At 33.4% G+C, this 21,975-nt stretch overlaps 1 protein-coding gene across 4 annotated transcripts in view; it reads right to left on the bottom strand.

The window, feature by feature from the left end:
- Positions 1 to 19,317, bottom strand: part of LOC127800316 (disease resistance protein RUN1-like) — a 68,119-nt gene extending 48,802 nt beyond the window's left edge. The window contains exons 1-2 of one of the 4 annotated variants that reach the window (XM_052334859.1): positions 19,046 to 19,317; positions 18,035 to 18,595 (exon numbers count right to left, since the gene is read on the bottom strand). In XM_052334859.1, the coding sequence (XP_052190819.1) occupies positions 18,035 to 18,595; positions 19,046 to 19,278 (794 nt within the window). In that variant the 5' untranslated portion in view covers positions 19,279 to 19,317. Of the gene's footprint in view, positions 1 to 18,034 lie in introns of all 4 variants that reach the window. The other 3 variants (XM_052334858.1, XM_052334862.1, XM_052334860.1) reach the window with 3 other exon arrangements.
- Between the last annotated feature and the right edge of the window lie 2,658 nt (positions 19,318 to 21,975).

The raw sequence follows: 21,975 nt of genomic DNA, 5'->3' as shown, positions 1-21,975 counted from the left end.
AAACAACAACGATGACAAAATTTGTTCATTATGATAGTAGCGACTTTTAAAGTAAAGACATCTTTTTTTTTTTTATCTCTCTCTAACTTCTTTCTTTTTTTCCCCTTTCTCTTGAATCTAAACATGAATTCAAAATAAAGAGTTTCATTCTTTTTCTCTCCAATTTTTTCTTCTTTTTCATTCTCTCTCCTCATTTTCTCGTTCTCATCTTCAAACTTGAACCCACATTAAAGATAATTAACTCCAATCATCGTCGTAAAATTATGTAAGCGGCATTAGAGATAAAAATTAAATTTATAATATTTAAAAACTTGTAAATAATAATTTAAAATTCTTATATTACTAAAATGTCATAGGCAACAATATTCTTTTTATTATAACACATAATTTTATATATATTTTTATCTTAACTTTGTATTATTTTTTTACTAAAAATGTGTGTTTATATAGATTTTACATAACTTGAATATCTTTTTCTGTAGGAATCAAACAAAGTATAGGAGATAAATTCAAGAAATTAGCTTTTTAGAAAATATTTTTGATTAATTTATAATATTAATTTTGATAACATAAATTAATTAAAACTAATATTAAAAAATTGAAAAAGAGCAGCAATTGAAGGCATTGATTTGGAGCAGAAACTAATAATATTTTTAAGGATAAATTATATGAAACCCCCTACACTTAGGGTCATGTGTAACTTATCTCTTGTGCTTTCGATTGTATCAAAAAATTTCCTTGCACTTTTAAAATGTTATAATCAGCCATAATTTGTTATTTTTTTACATAATTTTGTACAATAATCTACATATAAAATACATAATTCTATATATATAATTTCAATATATCAAAAAATACAAAATTTTGCATTAATCAACCAATGAATTGCATAAAATTATGTAAAAATAAATAAATTATGACTGATTGTAATATTTTAAAAGTGTGCCGGGGGGTTTTTGATATAATCAAAAAATACAAAAAATAAGTTACACATAACCCTAAATGCAAGAAATTTCATATAATTTACCCTATTTTTAATTTAAGTACCTACCTACCTTGTAGGGCAATATGAATGTAGTAAACAACCTACCTACCTATCTTGGAAGGGCAAGTACGCGTCTTCACAAGGCACGTGGAATATCCCCCCGCCCAGGGCACTTTCCACCCCTACCCCTTGCCCCCACCAACTCCACTTTCAAATTCTGCAAGTAATAGTCCACTCATCTGATGTTGCTATGAAATATTTATTTTTTTAAAAAAATTACCTTAAATATAATTTTGCGTTTGACTAAATTATCTAACAATATTTTTAATATTTATATATTTCTTTAAAATAAAAAGTAGAAATGCAATTTTATTAAGAAAAACAATTTTCTAAATTTTGCAATGTTATTGACTTAAAGCAATTGTAATAAATTTTGATAAGAAGAAAAGGTGATTGTAAAATTTAAATTAAATAAAACCTAATCAAAATAATTATTTATTTAATAATTAACTTAAAATCACATAAAGACGTGACATTAGGATTTGAAAAATGTTATTGGTATTTTTTAGACTATATAATGTATGTAAAATGATAAAAATATCTCTTATCTAAAACAGTAAGGCGAGACGGTAAGGCACATAACTAAACTACCTCTCACCTAAAATAGTAAGACGCGAAAGATATTTTTATCATTTTATAATTTAAAATATAATTCTTAATGCACCAATAGCATATTCGTTAAGATTTAAATATGTGAGGGAAGCCAACTTGCAAAGCATTGCAATGAATGGTTAATATTTATAATAATAAACATAAATGAGGTACATTTTCACGAGTAATGTTATGTCCACAATAAAAAAAAATTTCTCTCATGGGACATACATATAATTAATAATAAATTTATTTATATTAGAAAAAAATTATAGTATTTTCATAAAATTTAATAATTTAAAATAATTTTATCCAAAAAATTAATAACAATTTGCTCATATATAAAGAATAATTAATAATAATTTTATTTAAAATTAACAATAAATATAATTAACTTATAATTCTTTTTTTATTTCAAACCAATCACTCTCAAATTGATTTCTTGTCGGTGGAAATATCCATGAAAAAAGTAACACCCGTTGTCTAAACTTGATCCCAATGACTCAAAATGCATTGTTTAAGATTTTAAAAAAATTAATAATAACAAATATTGTACGGAAGGGACAAGTGATCTGATGAGGGGGTTGCGTGGGAATCTTGAAATCAAGCAAGCCCCGCGCTTGGTTTGAAGGTAAATTAGTGTGTTGGATATGAATGCAAGGCTCATGGAAGTTATTGAAAATAAATGAAATCTGAGCTATGATTTGAGTAAAAAAGACTTAATTGATAATGGAAAAAGGTATTGGGGTGGCGTGTTTGGGGCAAAAAGTCATCACATACTTAGAAAATTATCCTATTATTATTCTATTAAATCAGATAATGGGCTCATAGTGTAATTTTGAGAGGAGATTATCAACAAAGGTATGAAGTATTGACAAAATGCGTTAATTAATTATTTTTTTGAAAAACACCTCTCATTTCAAGTAGTACAATCTATTGTGCGGAGAATGTAACAATGTTTTGAGTTTATCGAAATATTGTCCAACAACTCTTAGGTGTTTTTTATTCTATTTCGACAATGAAATAAATATGTTGAAAGTGATTGATAGGAGACCTTGACACTTCATAAGGAGACTACTGATTATAAAAATATGGGAGATGGGTATGAATTTTTCATATTTTTTAAATTTTTTTATTTTTGGTTTGTTCAATTTTTTAGTTTACTCAGTTGGTTTGATTCCATTTTTTTTTTATAAATTTCAATATATTCAATTTTAGCATTTTCGAATCGAACGAATGCTCATCCCTAATTGTGGGAGTAATATTTAATAAATTTAAAAATAAAAATAAAATTTATTTTTATTTATTATCATATATCAAGAGATATAAAAATTTGATAAAAACATAAATAGCGGGTAATTCATGTATAACAAAAAGACACTTTTTTTCATTAATACAATGAAATTAGCAAATTTAAAATATTTACATCACATTTAAGCATGTTAAAATTTAAAAACTAAACTTATTCCACCTTCCATGTCTCGGTCATGGTTGCTCTTGGATTCTTCTTCCATTCCTCGCTCAAACAGTTTGGAAAGATCAAGGGAAAAACCCTTCCTCTTCGCTCCCTTCCTTTTCATGCTATCAATATTTGTATCCCAACAGAAATGAAATCTTGTATTTGGTTGTAATTTGGATGCTATTTAAATTTATGTTTTTCTTTTATTTATCTTTGTTCATGTCACGAGAGGGTTAGATTTGGTAGTTAATATCATAAAATTGCTCATGCCAAGAAGTCAAGGTTTGGAGTTGTAGAAATGAGCTATTTAGTAAAAAAAGATAAAGCTGTGTATATAACTGACCGTCCCTCATTGTCCTAAAAGAGGATTGTGAATGAACAGGGTCATTTGTGAGCAACTTAGGTCATTCAAATTCAATATTTTGTTAAATAAACAAGCTTGAGTTAGATTTTTAAGCTCAATGGGTAAACGAGCCAAGTTTGATTTTAAGGTTGTTGACTTTGGTTGGGATGTGAACAAGCTCCTTTAGGTGCTTCATTGCAAGTTTATAGCAAAATAATTTGTGTTTAAACAATTGAGGATTATTTTTGTCATATTATTTAAATTATTTAAAATTTAAATATATATTAAAATAAAATAATTTATATATTCTACGAGTTTGAAATTGAGCTTAAAATCAATTTTGAATTAGAGTTCATGAAAAAACTCATTTGAAGCTCATTAATATAAATGACTCTTAAGTCCTGCCAAGTTCTAAACAAATGAGCTCAAGCCTTAATTTTGAATTCAAGCCTAAGCCCAAGCTCAACAAAATTCTAAAAAAATGAAGCTGAGCCTCTATTGCCTGCATGGTTCTGTTTGCAAGACTACAACTCTATTGGTACGCCCTTTGTAATAACATATCTTTGTTCATTTTTTATATTTAAAAACCAAATCAAACTAGAATAACTCAAAGTACATTTTTTGTGAAAACTTGTACAAAAAATAGACAAAAATACCTTGTTTATCGTTTTATCCGAAAATACGAGCTATTGCCAATTTCTGCCCCCCCCCCCCCCCCCCCCCCCCCAAAAAAAAAAAAAAGGAAATTGTTACAATTTATTTTACTTCCAAGTAAAAGGAATGTGGCAAAGCCATAAATTTTTTTTACCAAATTTCTCTCTAAAATGTTATTTTTTTGTGTATAATATTACTGTTTATTTTAATCTCTCTTTGCATTCCTTTGTGTAATAGTGGTTTGGTGGACTAAGATGATGACTCTTCTTGCTGTTTTGGAGAAGATCAACAAAAGTCAAGCATTTGGGTTCTGAGATAAAGATGAGTTTATTTAGTTTTCTATTTTTGATTCCTCATTTCTTTTTGGTTTAATTTTTTAGTTGATTCTCTTTGGACAGAACTTATGCTTTTTGGACAGTTATCATTGCTGATGGGTCATTGGATCATTTTTGCAATCAAGATAATGTGTTAAATCATCAACTTGAGCAGCCAAATCCTCCCATGTTCACAAACTGATATAAGAAAGCTCGTTTATCTAAGTCAAATTACAATTTTAAGTTCTAATTATCTAAATTATTCAATTTTTCACGAGCAGAACAACATACAGAGCAACTTCTATCTTGAGATGATTTTTGATAATTTCTTGCTTGTATATTTCAAATGATCTTATTTTCAAATTACTCTGACCAATACCATGGCTAATAGCTTTTCTAGATCTAAGGTAGCCATATAATTCTATTACTATGGTGCTAGGACATGTAAATATGTCGTAACAGACATTAAACCAGCAGGTGTAATGAATCATTGGGTTGGCATGTGACTCACTAGTCTAATAGTTAGTTCCAAAATTAATATATAAATATGATAGTGTCAATATTAAGATTATATCAATATATTATTGACGATTACTAACATTAAAAATATATAATAATGTAAACACATGAAATTAATATATAAATATAATAGTGTTATATAAAAATATTATTAGCAATTATTACATTATAAGTTCCGACTCTCTTGCATTTTTTCAAGTTCAAAATAGGTGAATATTTCTTTCTGTCTATTTGTTCTTTTTAGTATTTTTTTTCTTTGGTCTTATTGCAGACTCATCAACTAGGAACCTCCTGTGGTGCTATGCTAGTGTTCACCATTTTTCACCACAAGCTGCCTCGGACAATATAAGAATGAGGCGATTACCTACTTTCATTTTTCACCAGACTTCCCATCCTTGGAGCCAGCATAAAGTCTTGTTTGACTAGTAATGCACCATTCAGAATCTTGTATCTCTGATGATGCTAAAAATGCTACTTTGATATTTTGTAAATTATGTGTTTCACTGGTAACTAGATTTTTTTGTACTTCAATATCCGAAAAAATAGATAGAAATGCAGCTCAAATCCTTCACATCCCTCGAGTTGCTTTTGCTCAGTACAAATTATGAAGCACAAAGGCAGTTGTAGTTGCAGAATATTATCATATTATTGACCAAAGAAAAAATAAGCATAGTTTATTACCACATCAATGGTCACAAATGGTTCAGATGATCAAACAGAGAAGATAATATTTGTCCTAATTGCCCCAGGAGGCATAAGAAATAGAGGCAGCTCTTTGCCATAGATGAATAAATTTAGTGGGAAGAATCAATGGCTGTAAAGACGAAGTTTGAAAGAAGATATAATTTTGTTAATGTTAATAAACTAACCCTACCTGTAAGAGGCAAGTAAACAAATAGCCAGCAATAGATCGTTCGAACCACAAGAACAATACAAGATAGAAAAAGACAGAAAAGTAAAAATGGAAAGAACACACCTGAACACGGCGATATAAGTGTTCGCATTCAAAAGAATCATACTCACGGCAGGGGGGTTTCCCCCTAGTTAGTCCACTAGAAAGATCAGATTAAATACATACAAGATACACACAAGATCCTCACAAACACTCAAGCATCAGAATCAAAAGGGACAAAACCGTAACAGAGTACAGAGCTCACAATACACCCGAGCAACCCCAGCACTCTTACCTTACAATCTCTACCAAAAGCCCCAAGTGATTCACACTTACAGTGGGTCGAGATCGTTGTTCGTCCGTTCTTGTTCTTAGTCAAGAGAGAGCTTTCAGATTTGCACACAATGAGATAGATATTGTAAACCCTAATCTGATATGATTATATATACAGAAATATAATGCAAAATGATGAAAACTCTTATGCCTATGTGCAAATACGTTACACTCATTTAAAAGGGCCGAACTTCTATTTCTAATACCTAGCGGTCAACAGCCTAATTAATTTTTGTAGTCACATATTAACAAAATTCCACCTTGACTCAAAATTTTGTAACCTATGGATCTGACTCGGGCCCTGCATTACTACTTCCAGCTAGGTTGGAAGTACATTGAGCAGCGACAAAGCTTGCTCAAATTTAGCCACTGGTATTGGCTTAGTCAGCATATCAGCTGGGTTAATATCAGTTGAGGTTTTCTCAACTTTAACCTGTTCCTTAGCTATGACATCTCTAACAAAATGCAAACGAACATCTGTGTTTAGTTCTTTCATGGAACGCACTATTCTTAGATAAGTGAATCGCACTTTCAGAATCACAATATACTTTTGGAACTAAACCAGCCATACCTAATTCTTTAGTAATTCCCTCCCTGCAACCAGATTGCTTCTTTAATGGCTTCAGTCAGAGCAATATACTCTGATTCAATTGTGGACAATGCCACAATATGCTGGAGGTTTGACTTCCAGCTTGCTAGGTTTCCACCTAGAGTAAAAGCATATCCAGTTAATGATCTCCTTTTATCAAGATCTGCTGCAAAATCTGAGTCACAATAACCTTTTATACAGATTGATTCTCTAGGATTTGAGCTATATACTAAACCTTTGTTCACTGATCCTTGGAGATACCTAAGAATCCATTTGACAGCACTCCAATGCTCCTTAGATGGTTTACTCATGAACCTACTGACCAAACTCACACCATATGCAACGTCTGGCCTGGTTCCTATCATGGCATACATAAGACTACCTACAGCATTAGAATAGGGAACCTTCTTCATGTATTTTGACTCATCTTTAGGTAAATCTCCCATTACAGCATTTAGCTTAAAATGAGGGGGGGAAATAGGGGTTGTAACAGGCTTACAATCTGACATATCAAATAACCCTACAACCTTTTTAACATACCCAGATTAAGAAAGGGTTAAAGATCCTCTCTTCCTATCTCTATAGATATCAATTCCTAGAATTCTCTTGGCTGCACCTAGATGCTTCATTTCAAATTCTGACTGTAAGGCTCTAGTCAACTTATTGATTTCATCTTTGTATTTACATGCTATAAGCATATCATCTACATAGATCAACAAATATATATACCAATTTTCTTGAAGATCTTTAAAGTACACACAATGGTCGAAGTTACATCTATTGTAACTATTCTTAAGCATGAATTCATCAAATCTTTTGTACCATTGTATAGGGGATTGTTTAAGGCCATATAATGACCTTTGTAACAAGCAGACCTTATGCTCATTGCCTTTTTCCACAAACCCCATGGGCTGCTCCATATAAATTTTCTCTTTAAGATTACCATGGAAAAAAGCCGTTTTGACATCTAGTTGTTCTAACTTAAGGTCATAGAGGGCTACCATGGCCAAAACAAGTCTAATAGATGTATGTTTAACAACAGGGAAAAAAACCTCATGGTAGTCTATACCCTCTCTTTGGGAATAACCCTTAGCAACAACTCTTGCTTTAAATCTAGCAGGTTCTACACCTGGGATACCAGCCTCTCTCTTATAAATCCATCTGCAGCCAATAACTTTTTGATCAACAGGTCTTTTAACTAGGATCCATGTCTTATTTTTATGGAGTGATTCCCTCTCCTCCTTTATTGCCTTAATCCATTGCACGCTGTCTTTACTGCTATACTCTTCATCAGAGCTAGACGGCTCATCTAATTCAATGGAGTCTCCAATGTTTAAAGCATAAGCAATAACATCGGCATAGGCATATCTAAGTGGGGGTATTATGTCTCTCCTAACCCTATCTCGGGATAGGACATAATTCCTTAAATTTTGATCATCAAATGGGATTTGAGAATCAGAAATGGAAGGTATATTAGGATCAGAACTGGTGGTATCAATATCATCAGTTCCAATCTCAGCCTCATTAGGCTCAGGTGAATCAGAATTAACATTACTGGGATAATTTTGCAAGTTTGAATTTTCTTCCTAATTTACACCTTGAGAAGGATTGGGATGAGTTGTTTCCACCTCAAACTGAAAATTATCAGTTTGCTTAGGTGTGGCTGATTCCAACAGATTAGGAACATTGAATTCTAATTCATTAAAGATCACATCTCTACTAATGATTACCTTCTTTTCCTCGAGCAGCCAAAGCTTATATCCCTTAACTCCTTTTGGAGTATCCTAGAAATACAGATTGCATAGCTCTCAGGTCTAATTTTCCTTCTCTTTTGTGGACACACCCCATACAACCAAAAGGCTTTAGATGATCAATCTTAGGTGGGTTTCCTGTCCATAGAATCTCTGGAGTTTTAAATTGGATAGATGAGGCAGGAGAGCTATTTATGAGGCAACAAGCAGTTGCCACTGCTTCAGCCCAAAATCTTTTGGACAATCCTGATTCTTTTAACATGCACCTCACTTTATCTAGAATAGTCCTATTCATTCTCTCAGGAACACCATTTTGCTGAGGAGTCTCATTACAGGTCCTATGTCTTGCTATCCCAATCTGCTTGCAATAGTTTGAGAACTCATTGCTGCAGAATTCTAAGCAATTATCAGTTCTTCGAACTTTGATTCTCTTTCCTGTTTGATATTCAACTAAGGTTTTCCATTCCTTAAATTTTTCAAAAGCTTCACTTTTATGTTTTAGGAAATAAACCTAAACCTTTCTAGAAAAATCATCAACAAAGGAAAGGAAATATTGGGCATTAGATAGAGAGTATGGAACCTGGGGAGAACCCCATAAATCAGAATGGACATATTCTAGGATGTCCTTGGACTTCTAGGTTGAAGTAGAAAATTGCAGTCTATGGGATTTACCCATGACACAGGTTTCACAAAACTCTAAACTGCTAATTCTTTTGGGATCAAGAATACCCTACTTGCTTAGCTCTTGCAGACCTTTCAAACCTATGTGCCCAAGTCTCTTATGCCAAATCTCAGTATCATCATTAGCCGAGGAGGAGAGTGCTGCATCACTTGATACAGCTTCTCCTTGCAGGATATATAATCCTTGTTTTAAGAGACCTATCAGGACTACCATAGATCCCTTTACTACCTTTAATTTTCCCTTTTCAGATTTATGGGTGCTACTGCTTGAGTATAGCATACCTAAAGAAATTAGATTTCTTCTTAGATCAGGCACCAGCCTTACCTTTTCTAAAATTCTATGGGTTCCATCCCACATTTTAAATTTAACAGACCTTATATCAGCAATGTTACAGGACTGGTCATTCCCCATTAAAACTGTACCTCCTTTAATTTGTTTAAAGTTCATTAACAGTTCTTTCCTAGGGGTCATATGGAATGTGCAGCCTGAATCTAAGATCCACTCATCTCGAGAACTCTTTTTTGAAATAATCAACCCTTCTCCACTTTCATATCCATCAGATAAATTTGCTGCATCTATCTTATACATACGGCCATCATGGCCCTTTTTTCTTGAGGGACAATTCTTTCTAAGATGTCCCTCTTTCTTGCAATGCCAGCAAGTTACTACCTTAGAATTTCCCCTAGTTTTTGATTGAGATCTATACATGCTTCTACCCCTAAAGTGGGTCATCTAACCAGACTTTCCAGTAACCTGTAAGCCTTCTACAGTAGTTAATTTTTTCTCTTCCTTAGTCTCAAGATCTCTTGATCTTAGGGTAACTAGGGCATCTTCTAAGAATAGAGAGTCCCTACCATACTTTATAGCGGTTTTGATGTCCTTATATGAATCAGGTAATGAGTTTAACAGTAAAATGGCTTGATTTTCATCTGAAATTTTTTCATCTATATTGGCCAAGCCTATAGTGATCACCTTAAAGTCATCTAGGTTCTCTTCTAAGGTTTTTGCAGGATTCATTTTGAATCCAAACAACTGTTCTTTAAGATAAATCTTATTGGACAGTGTTTTAGTCATATATAATGATTCCAACTTTAACCGTACCTTCGCGGCAGTATCTTTGTTGTTTACATGCCGGAGAACATTGACGGCGAGGTTGAGGATAAGCAGGCTGTATGTGATTTCCGTGATATCTTGCTTCTCCTTGGCAGACATGGTTGCCGGTAAGTCCTTTTCTCCACCCAACGCCTTGGCGCATCGCTGTTGGACCAAGATCGCACGCACCTTCTTTCACCACATATTGAAGTCGCCACGGCCGTCAAATTTCTCTAACTCCATCTTTGTCGATCCCATATTCTTTTACTGTTCTTCGATCTAGCGCTTGAGACTTCGAGGATTGGGCTCAGATCTTGAGTGCGTGAACCAACTTTGATACCAGATGTTAATAAACTAACCCTCCCTGTAAGATGCAAGTAAACAAGTAGCCAGCAATAGATCGTTCAAACCACAAGAACAATACAAGATAGAAAAAGACAGAAAAGTAAAAATGGAAAGAACACACCTGAACACGGCGATATACGTGTTCGCATTCAAAAGAATCCTACTCACGGCAAGGGGGTTTCCCCTAGTTAGTCCACTAGAAAGATCGGATCAAATATATAAAAGATACACACACAAGATCCTCACAAACACTCGAACATCAGAATCAAAAGGGACAAAAACGTAACAGAGTACAATGCTTGCAATACACCCAAACAATCCCAGCACTCTTTCCTTAAAATCTCTACCAAAAGCCCCAAGTGATTCACACTTACAGTGGGTCCAGATCACTGTTCGTCCATTCTTGTTCTTTGCCGAGAGAGAGCTTTCAGATTTGCACACAATGTGAGAGATATCGTAAACCCTAATCTGATATGATTATATATACAGAAATATAATGCAAAATGATGAAAACTCTTATGCCTATGTGCAATTACGTTAAACTCATTTAAAAGGGTCGAACTGCTATTTCTAATACCTAGCGGTCAACAGCCTAATTAATTTTTGTAGTCAGATATTAACAGTTAATGCAAATAAAATTAGGAACATTATAGCTGACAAACAACCCAGACAACAAAGTGCATGAATTTTCCCTGTTTTGCAATAGTAGGAGAGTAGGACCACTTCTTTTTATGGAAGTACCCAAAATGTTTTGGCAACCAGTTCTTTTCCTATTATTCTTCCTCCTTAATTGCTAGGAAGGTTATTGAAAATTTTTATTGAAATTACAAAATAATTGCATCTTGGGCTAAAGAATTCATTTATCATGTTTTACTTTCTTCACATAGCAGCTTCAATCTTAACTATCTATCCAGGGCCATGAATCATTTGCTTCATACGAAAGTCTTGAGCAGCTTCACTGATTCTTGTTTGTTCTCGGTGTTACCCATGTATCTTATAGCTTTGTTGTTGTTGCCCTTGCCATGATCAAAGTAAGTAATCCTGCTTCATAATATATTGTCGTTTTACATATAGAATCAAACTTCTTAAGAGAGAATTAAGAATTTTCTCATTGTTCATTCAGATCTATAGCTGGAAAACATGAGAAAATCAAGCAAAGTCCCCTTGCAGGAATTACAAATTGCAAAAGGTTTTGTTGAGGGTAATGTCAAGATTTTTTCTTCTTAAGTATTATTTACAGGTCTTAACAGTTTGTTTAGATGGATTCTCTAATTAGGAACCTCCTGTGGTGCTATGCTAATGTTCTAATCTAGGCTCCCCACAAGCTGCCTCAGACAGTATAAGAATGAGGCAATTATCTACTTTCATTTTTCACCAGACTTCCCATCCTTGGAGCCAGCATAAAGTTCTTGTTTGGCTAGTACTGCACCTTTCAGAATCTTGTATCTCTGATGATGCTAAAATGCTACTTTGATATTTTGTAATTTATGTGTTTCACTGGGAACTGGATTTTTTTGTACTTCAATATCCAGAAAAATAGACAGAACTGCAGCTCAATTCCTTCACATCCCTCGAGTTGCTTTTGCTCAGTACAGATTATGAAGCACAAAAGAAGTAGTAGTTGCAGAATATTATCACATTATTGACAAAAGAAAAAATAAGCTTAGTTTATTGCCACATCAATGGTCACAAATGGTTCAGATGATTAGACAGAGTAGATAAATGTTTCGCCTAGTGGATATCTTTTCAAGAGTCTTCAACTCTGCCAAGTAAAAAATAGAATAAAAGGCCTAATTACCAACCTGAATTTTTGTTTTTCCATATTGGTCAGCAAAATAGTTGGATTTAAGGTTTGTGATTGTTGTTGTTGGGCTCTGTTATTTATCCAGAGTTTAGTAGATCACTCTCATTCTTCTATATTCAAAAACAATAAAATTTTACTGAATGAGATGACAGTCCATGACATGAAGTATTGACCTTTCACTAGTACATCAAGATCGTTGGTACAATTTGCTTTTGTAATCCTTGGACCTTTTTTTTTTCATGCTTGATACTTCAAAATTTTATATCATCCATCTTGAGCTAACATTGAAATTGTTTCACTAGAGTTTAGTTTCATGCTAGTTTACTCTTCACATTCTTAAATTATTGAAAAAATTGTCATAAACACAATCGGTAGGTCCAAAGATTTTTCCATGTAACTAGTTTTGGTGTTGTGTTTCTAAATGAATGCACTATATGTTGCTTTTCCTTTTTGGTGATAATGTTGCTTTAGTGGTTTGGCCATTTCCTGATTGCTTTTAGAGTTCAATCTGAAGCTAGCTATTTCAGTATACAGCTTTGTTTCAGTCGCCAGTTCTGGAGTTCTATAAATAGAGCTACTACATGGCTTCGCACTTAGGCTTCATGTAGTGGCCCACTACCGGATAGTCCCGCTAGCATAGGATATCCGAAAGGAGGTCATCACAAGTGTGATATAGAACAATAACATACAACACCATAATACTATCCTTAGATAAACTCAGCGGAAGCTAACATAAAGGTTTACAACATCTTAGACCATAGTCTAAACAAAATGAAATACAAGGGCACTAACAAATTTTACAACATAAAATTTCCTCACACTTGCCCTCATCACAAATGCTAACATAGACCATCTAATTTGGAAGGTCTCTGTACACTTCTAACCCTGGGCTTTAGCCCCACTGGGCTCGCCCTCAACCACTGCTCTACTTGTACCTGGAATGACATGAGAGTAAACAAGGTGAGCCACAAGGCTCAGCAAGTGTATTTATAAAGCATGGAGATATAGAATCAAAGGCAGGGATAATCAAGATAGAATAAACAACTCTATGAGGAGATATTAGTATAACGCGACTCATAAGTTCTCGGTTTACATTAATTTCCCATGCCGTGATTATTACATATGTTATGCACTCGTTCCCATGCTCATGCATATGCACCAATAGTAGGGAATTTTTTTCTGCATAATTCTCAAGGCTCTCACGGCCTATATATATATATATATATATATCCATTCATGAATATATATGCATCATGAAAATACATCAACAAATGATAACAATTTGAGCCACGCCTTCTGGGTTGATGGCCACCTCACCCGCGTCAAGCGCTCATAGGATATCCTTTCTCATCCACGGACTTAGCCGTCGCGCAAAATAATAGGTGCGCAAATCAGTATAATCATGCATCACATATGCATATCCCCATTTCATGTCAATCCTCAATGATTAAGAAAAATCTCAAATCATACTTAACATGCACAATTACATAAATTAAAGTGTGCACTATCTTATGATCACAGGGTAAATTTTAATACATTTATTGACTCATACTTATAGAAATGTCCAAACCAATATTTACGGTATATTTTTACCCCAATAATAATCGCAAGGAATCAAAATTTATACATGCAAGAAACACTAAATCTTGCATGACACTAGACCCTAATGAATAAATGTCATTCCTTAAGAAATGTAGGGTGACACAAAACCCTGTTTAGATTTTTGCAATGTTCAACAAGAAAACGAATTAATATTGCAAGATTTATCGAAATAAGGAAAATAAAACCCTTTTATCCAACAATGAGGGTTATCAAGAATAATTCAAAAAAACAATGGAAGAACTATACAAAAATCATAATTTTAAACGTAGGAAGGATAGACTACATAGGAAGAGTTGAATAACAACATATTTAAGAAATTTCCAGATTTCAAGCATATTTTCAAAAATCCAATCTGGGCTCAATATTTGGTAAAATACCACAAACGATATACCAAATCAAAGCCTAATGAGTCTAGTTTCTGGAACATCAACTGGATTTGAAATCGAAAATAACCACAAGGAGATATTCCACAAAAACCGAAACAAGGCAGAATTTGTAACAGTAATTTACAGAATTCTACATAGAATTCAACAAGGTTGTTATGGGTACAAATCATAACCAAAAATTTCAAATCTTATACCGAATCAAAGCCCATGAATTCTATTTTATAGAAAAAATAAATGGATCACAATTTGGATATAACCACAGAGCATTATACCCCAAAAACCGAAGCAAGAACAGATTATTCAAAAACAGAGCAGAAAATTTCCAAATTCTGGGCAAGAATTTACAAGGATACTGTAGGCTCAAAACACAGCCAAAAATTCTAAAAAATTTACCAAATGAAGATTATCAAGTCTAGTTTATACAGAAACAAACGGATCTTGAATCGGATATAACCACAGAGAGTTATACCCTAAAGAGTACAACAAGGTCAGTTTACTCGAAAGCAGTAAAATTTCCAGATCTTAGCAGGGATTTACAAGGCTATAACATGATCAAATCTTAGTCAAAAAATTCTATTCTTGTGTCTAAAATGAAGCTTAAGATGTCTAGTTTACAACCCAACAAACGGATCTCAATTTGGATATAAACACAAGGAGTTATAGACCAAAGAACATAACATGGTCAGTGAATCCGAGAATAAGAATTTAAGAGCAACAACTTAAAAATGAAGGAAACAAGCCTTCTAAGATGGAAACAAGGTTGAAGAACTTGCATTAAAATATAATCAAGAGAAGAAGAACTTACACAATCATAAGGAGAAGAAGAAGAAGAAGATCTTGAATTTGAAACAAGAAGGAAGGGAACTTGCCTTAGATGGTTGCAAATCCAAAGAGATGAAGACACCCCCTTGAAATTGAAAATTCCATAGTCTCCACTTAAAGCTTCAATGAAGAAGAACAATGGAGGAAGAAGAGACAATCGGGAGAGGGAGAAGAAGAAGGGAACAAGAAAGTAAGAAGAAGAAAAGGAGGGAAAAAATGTGGGAGACTTGTCTCCCAACTCCTTTCAATCCATCTCCCTTTTAATTTTCTCTAATTTGCCCTTCATACTAACACACACAATTCACATATCTCTTACCCATTTTGGTCATTTTACAATTTTCTTAATCTTTTTCTTTTTAATTAAGATACCATTCTCTATGCCCATGGCCCAAGCCCAAGTCAAAATATATAGCCCAAGCCCAAGTCAAAATATATGGCCCAATCCAATTTAAGGCCCAATGCACTTTTCTTGAGATTTGGGTTCAACCCAATTCATTTACACTTAAGATTTAATTATTTATCAATGGTCTAATTCAAATAAGGCCCAAACCCATTTAGCCCACAACTTTGAGACTTTTTCACACCAAATATTATTTTCATTAATTTACCCCCATTACCAACTCATATAATATTTTTAACAATTAATTAATAAAGGCAACAACTCTAATGTGCAAACTAAAATACCCATAACACCTAGACCCACTAACGGGTCGTTACACTTCATTTCTATAAGTGCTCCACGTCACATTGAACTGGATCTTTCCTACCTCTACCTTTCATTGTGGACAAATTTTAATGGGTTTACCAAATGCAAATTGCTCTATCATTTCTATACTAGCCATAGAATCACATCTCATGTACGTGTTTCTTCAACATAAGCTCACAGCATAGAGTGCTATTTGATCGTGAGATCATACTGTGGGCTATGATTTTGATTTTATAGGTCAATATTTCTTTCTGTCTATTTGTTCTTTTTAGTATTTTTTTTGTCTTTGGTCTTATTTATGTAGACTCATCAACTACCATTCACGTATGATTTTCATAATTATATGCTTCGAAGCATGGAGGAAGAATTTCAATATTTCTAGGGAGATAGTAGTAGTCTTTTCTATACCACGCATCCCACATATGCCTATTGCACGTCGATCCTTGAAATCCAATCCCATTCATGATATCACTTCTGCTACACGAGGATGCAATCCAACAACATCTTCAAGAATGCTTGAACCATTATCTCCCAGTATATATAGTGTTGAGAAAATATCTCGCAAAACCCACAAAACCACAAGTTAGATCGAAGAAAATTGCACAAAACAGTGAGTTTAAAACAAAATGAGAAACCGAAAAACCAAAACAACACTCCCTGTTGTGTTCCGATGAATCACCGGCAATGGAGGAGATGAAGGTGGGTTTTCAAGGCTCAGATTGATCGGTCCAAGTCCCACTAAGGTAAAGCCAAGAATCGGTCCCAAGGAAAACCCAAACCAGCATTAGATCGAACCCAAATCTGCCCAATCGGAAGAAAACCCCAACCCGAGAATGACAAGCACACAAGGTCAGAAAAAAATACCCCACGCAGGAGAATACCAACGGCCACTCTGATTTTTCTCACTTTCAGCTATCTCTACCACTCTCTCTCTCTTTGCTCATTTTTAAACCACCCCCCATATACACCAATATATAGATAACCATCGAAGAACCAGATAGCATTTCGCCGAGATGAGGATAGGCTCCCTAGGTATCCAGAAGAGATGAGATGAGGGAGAGGAAAAAGGGGAGAACAAACCTGGGAGTTGAACGGCTTGGAAGACCAAGTCTTCAACTTCTTCATCAAATGGGCTAGATCAAGATAAGATGGATAATGGGCTTTAGATAGGGCAGCTAATGGGCTTAGACCAAAATGGGCTGGGTTTGGTTCTTGTTTGAGCAACTGGGCCAAGCCCGCTTTCCTCAAAAAACAAGATAAAGTTACTTGGACCATCTTCTTATTGGGCTTCCTATAAGTGGGTTTGGACCTTTCTTTAAATCTATCAATCCCGGGCCGAAGCCTATGATAGTTTTATACTTACCCATCTTACCATCATCGCCTTGAATTTGTTGGGTATCACATCCCAACATTTAGAAACTGAATGGCAATGTCTTGGACAAGCTTTGCTTCACGCCTGCCCATTAGATTAGTTTTAAGAAACCAAAGACAGATCATAGTTAAAGATATTGTCACTTACCTTTCATCTCAGTCATTTTCAACAAAATTTACGCAAGGGGCATCATAGCTAGGTGACTTAGACACATATTGATTGAGAAAATATGTACCTAGACATAATCCAATTGTTTTGGTTCAATTTTACCTTTATTTTTAGTTTTCTTTCTTTAACATCAGATAATTGCAGCAGAAGTAACACATTATAATGGATTAATATTGAATAGAAATATCCATGAAAAGTCCAACTACCAGCAATTAGGAAAGAACTGTCAAATTAAAAATGCTAAATCAGAAGGAACTCCTCTGTTAGGGACTTGAAGCCTGAATAACAACCCTGGTATTTAGATTCATCTAGATCTAATAGGGGCCAAATGCAAAAGATCCATTTATAATTGAATTTCACTTAGATATTACCAAATCTAATATGGTATTAAGCTAAATAAATTCATTAAATATAATATAACTATTTTGACAATTTTTGAATTAAAATTTAACTATTTTAACAAGGAATTAAACACGATGACATATTTTAACAATGAATTATACAAATACAGAGTTAATTAATACTTAAAAAAATATTTGACTTGTTGAGAGGTAGTTGTTGTTACCCGTATGTTTCTGAATGCCACCCAGAACTGTTGGCCGCTTCCGTTAGAGCATTCCTCCATCTCTGCACCTTCTGCTTCTCCTCCTCTTCGGTAGAAACTCGCTCGTGTTGGGCGAATGCTTCTCCAACGCTCCCTCTTTGGTTCCGTAAATCCGAGGGATCTACTTTATAGAATACAGGCAAAACGGTGAGTGCCCTCTTCTTCTGGCACTCGAGGATCTTAACGAGTTCCTCCAAGCACCACTTGGAAGAAGCATAGTTCTCGGAGAAAACCACCACGGCAAACCTCGACTCTTCGATGGCTTTCAGGAGCGTCTGAGAAATCGATTCACCTCTCTCGAGACTCTGGTCATCCTTGAACGTGAAAATGACCTTCTCATGCAGAGCCGAATAGAGATGGTCGACGAAGCCATTGCGGGTGTCTGTGCCTCTAAAGCTCAAAAAGACGTCGTATTTCGAGGAACTAGACCCAGAAGGGAGAGAAGCTCCGTCCTGCTGAAATTGGGTGCTGGTGGAAGCCATTAATTGTTGATCTGCTCGGAAAACAAACTGGCTTCTTCGTCTATGCCAAGCAACAGAGGTCAATGCGAAGCAACAGAGGCCAGAAATAAATATATAAAACATAGTGGAAGTCCGTGAGGTCTTGTGGACTATGGAAAACAAACTGGCTTCTTCGTCTATGCCAACCAACAAAGGCCGAAAGAAAATATATAAAACATGGTGGAAGTTCGTGAGGTCCGACCGCGTTGTGGACTATGGAAATCTCCTCAAAATTTCATTCAAGAAGAGACCCGAGTGAGAGAGAAGCTATATTCATCAAATATAATATAACTATTTTGACAATTTTTTAATTAAAATTTAACTATTTTAACAAGGAATTAAACATGATGACATATTTTAACAAGGAATTAAACAAATACAGAGTTAATTAATACTTAAAAAAAGGTTTGACCTGTTAATAGGTAGTTGTTGTTAAGAAGCGTAGTTCTCGGAGAAAACAACCACGGCAAACCTCGATTCTTCGATGGCTTTCAAGAGCGCCGGAGAAATCGATTCACTTCTTTCGAGCTTCCGGTCATCCTTGAACGTGAAGATGCCCATCTGATGCAGGGCCGAAGAGAGATGGTCGACGAAGCCGTTGCGGGTGTCTGCGCCTCTGAAGCTAAAGAAGACTTCGTATTTCCAGGAACTAGACCCAGAAGGGACAGAAGCTTCGTCCTGCAATTGGGTGCTAATGGAAGCCATTGTTGATTGCTTGGAAAACAACAGAGGCCAAAAGGCAGAACACCACGAAAGCATAAACGCGGTGGGCCCAGTCCACGAGGTTGCGTGCAATGTGCGCTGTGGACTGACTAGCAGCATGGCCCGTCGGAAATCTCCTCGAATTCATTAAAATATTTGAATTAATTAAATAAATTTATAGATATTAATGCAGGTCAATATATAAATTTATAAATTACAGTCATATTCTTTTTACCAAATAGATAGATACTCATTGTCAATAGATTAAATATATCACTTATTATATATTTATTATATTAATCTTTATGTAATTTAAAAAATATATAAATTAAATATATTACTGTTTATCAATAAATTAAATTGATAAAAAATAATTATTCTAATTTCTCAAATATCAAAAAATTTATTATAAATAACTAAATATTAACAATATTATTACAATTTTATTAAAATTAAAAGAGAAACAATAATGTCGGTAAATGACGATGACAACAAGGTTTATTCGTGATAATGCAATAACAATTAAAGTCAATGCATGTGCTATCTTTCTTTCCCTCTTTTGATTTTTTTCAGATTGTTTGTTCTATTTTTTTAAGGCTTTTTTTAGTTTTTTTGATAGGTTCATTTTTTCAAATTTGTTCAATTTTTTCTATTTTTATTTTGTTTGGTTTTTTAATTTGTTTGGTCGATTTAATTTAATTTTTTATACAATTTTAGTATTTTCAAATCAATCAAATGCTCATCGGGGATAATGTTTGATAAATTTAAAAATAAAATAAAATTTATTTTTATTTATTATTATATATCGAGAAATATAAAAATATAACAAAAACATAAATAGCAGATAATTCATATATAAAGAAAATACACAAATATTTTTTTTCATCAATACACTAAAATTGGCAAATTTAAAATATAACATTTAAGTGCATTAAAATTTATGGGGTGTATGGCTTAATGGTTTGACCACTTATAAATTATCTTTCAAGTTATAAGTTAGGTAACTTATTTAGTTACGCGTTTTGTTGAGCTTATAAGTTATTTTAGTAATGTTTTCAACAAGTTACAACCCCAGCTTTTCCAAATAATCTATTAGTAGCTTAATTCATTAACCAAATAAATTATAAATTTAACCTCAAAATTCTACCATATTTCTAACATTTATCCATCATCTTCATCCCTCTGCATTTTCTATGTCTCCGCCTCCCTCCTCTATGGCCGCGACCGCCTCTAGCCCCATCCTCATCGACCATCACCTCCTTCTCCATCTCTGTATATATATATATATATATATATTAATGTCTCCAGATATATTTTTAACATTGTATATAATTTATCGACATAGAATAGTAAAAATTTTATCAATTAGACTTCAATTTATAATTTTTTTTATTCAAAATTTGTATTTTTATGAATTTTATTTGTATGATTCAGTAAAATGTACATTTTAATCTTTTTGTTAACTGATAACTTATTAGTTTTTTTAAATCAAATAAATAACTATATAGATGATATTTTAAAATATATTTATGCAAACACATTAACAAGTTAAATGTTAGTTAGCTTTTAAACTCTCCACAAATTATATATAAAAATGCTTATAAGCTATTAAAAAAAAAAAAGATAAGCCAAAACAAATTCTTAAAAACTAAGGTTGAGTTTTCTTTATTGTTTTTAATCCGTTTTGAGTTTTTAATTTTTTAAAATACTAAAAACGTGTTTACTTTGTTATTTTTAAAAACACATTTTTGAAAAAATAAATATATAAATAAAACCCAAAATAATATTTTGTTGTTTCGGGTGTTTTGAGCCAAAACACGTCGAAAATACCAAAATGCGAAAACACTCCCTCCCCAAACTCGCACACACATATCTCTCATCTCTTTCTATTATCTCATTTCTCTTCCTTTTCCTTCTTTCTCAAGACTCGGTCATGGACCACGCCCACAACTACCATCACCATTGCAAGCCGTTGTCGATTGCTCACTGATTTTGTCTCATCTTTAATCTCTCATCTCTTATCTCATATCTCATTTATCCTCTCTTATCTTATTTCTCTTACTGTTTTTTGGGTATATTGGTTGATGAGGATAATAGTGTCGGGTGGTTGAATATGATCGCCAGAAATCACTGACCATGGTGCCTAGTGGCAACTGCCAATGCATTTACACAGGTATGGGTTTGATTGAAAATTTAAGTTTAAGTCTAGAAATTCGATTGTTGAATGTTGCTAGTTTTTTATATGTTGGTCGATAGGGATGAAAGTGTCGGATGGTTGCCTTTGATCATCGAAAACCATCACCACAGTAACCAATGGCGATTGACAGTGCATTTTTTAATTTTGCCTGAAAATTAAAAATTAAATTTATGAAAATTTAACCTTTAAATCTGACTTATTCTTGTGTATGTTAATCCCCTTGACTTAGTGTTTCTAATGGTAGGCTATGAGCATATGTATCTCTAGTTTGCGGTGGTTGTCAATGATGGAAAAGATATAGGGCGTTGGAGAGAATAGAAGAAGAAAAATAATGAATAAAAAGAAGAATAATTTATTTTTTAAATTTTAAAAATAAAATTATATATTTATTTAAAATTTTAAAATATAATATATTTATATTATATTTAAAAATATAAGATAACATATAATATATTATTAAGTACATTACAAATATTATGTATAATAATATTTAATATAAATTA

Source organism: Diospyros lotus, chromosome 4 (assembly GCF_014633365.1).
Source record: "Diospyros lotus cultivar Yz01 chromosome 4, ASM1463336v1, whole genome shotgun sequence".
Classification (NCBI taxonomy): Eukaryota; Viridiplantae; Streptophyta; class Magnoliopsida; order Ericales; family Ebenaceae; genus Diospyros; species Diospyros lotus.
Note: the sequence above shows the minus strand (reverse complement) of the source record. Positions and strands in the feature narration are given on the sequence as shown.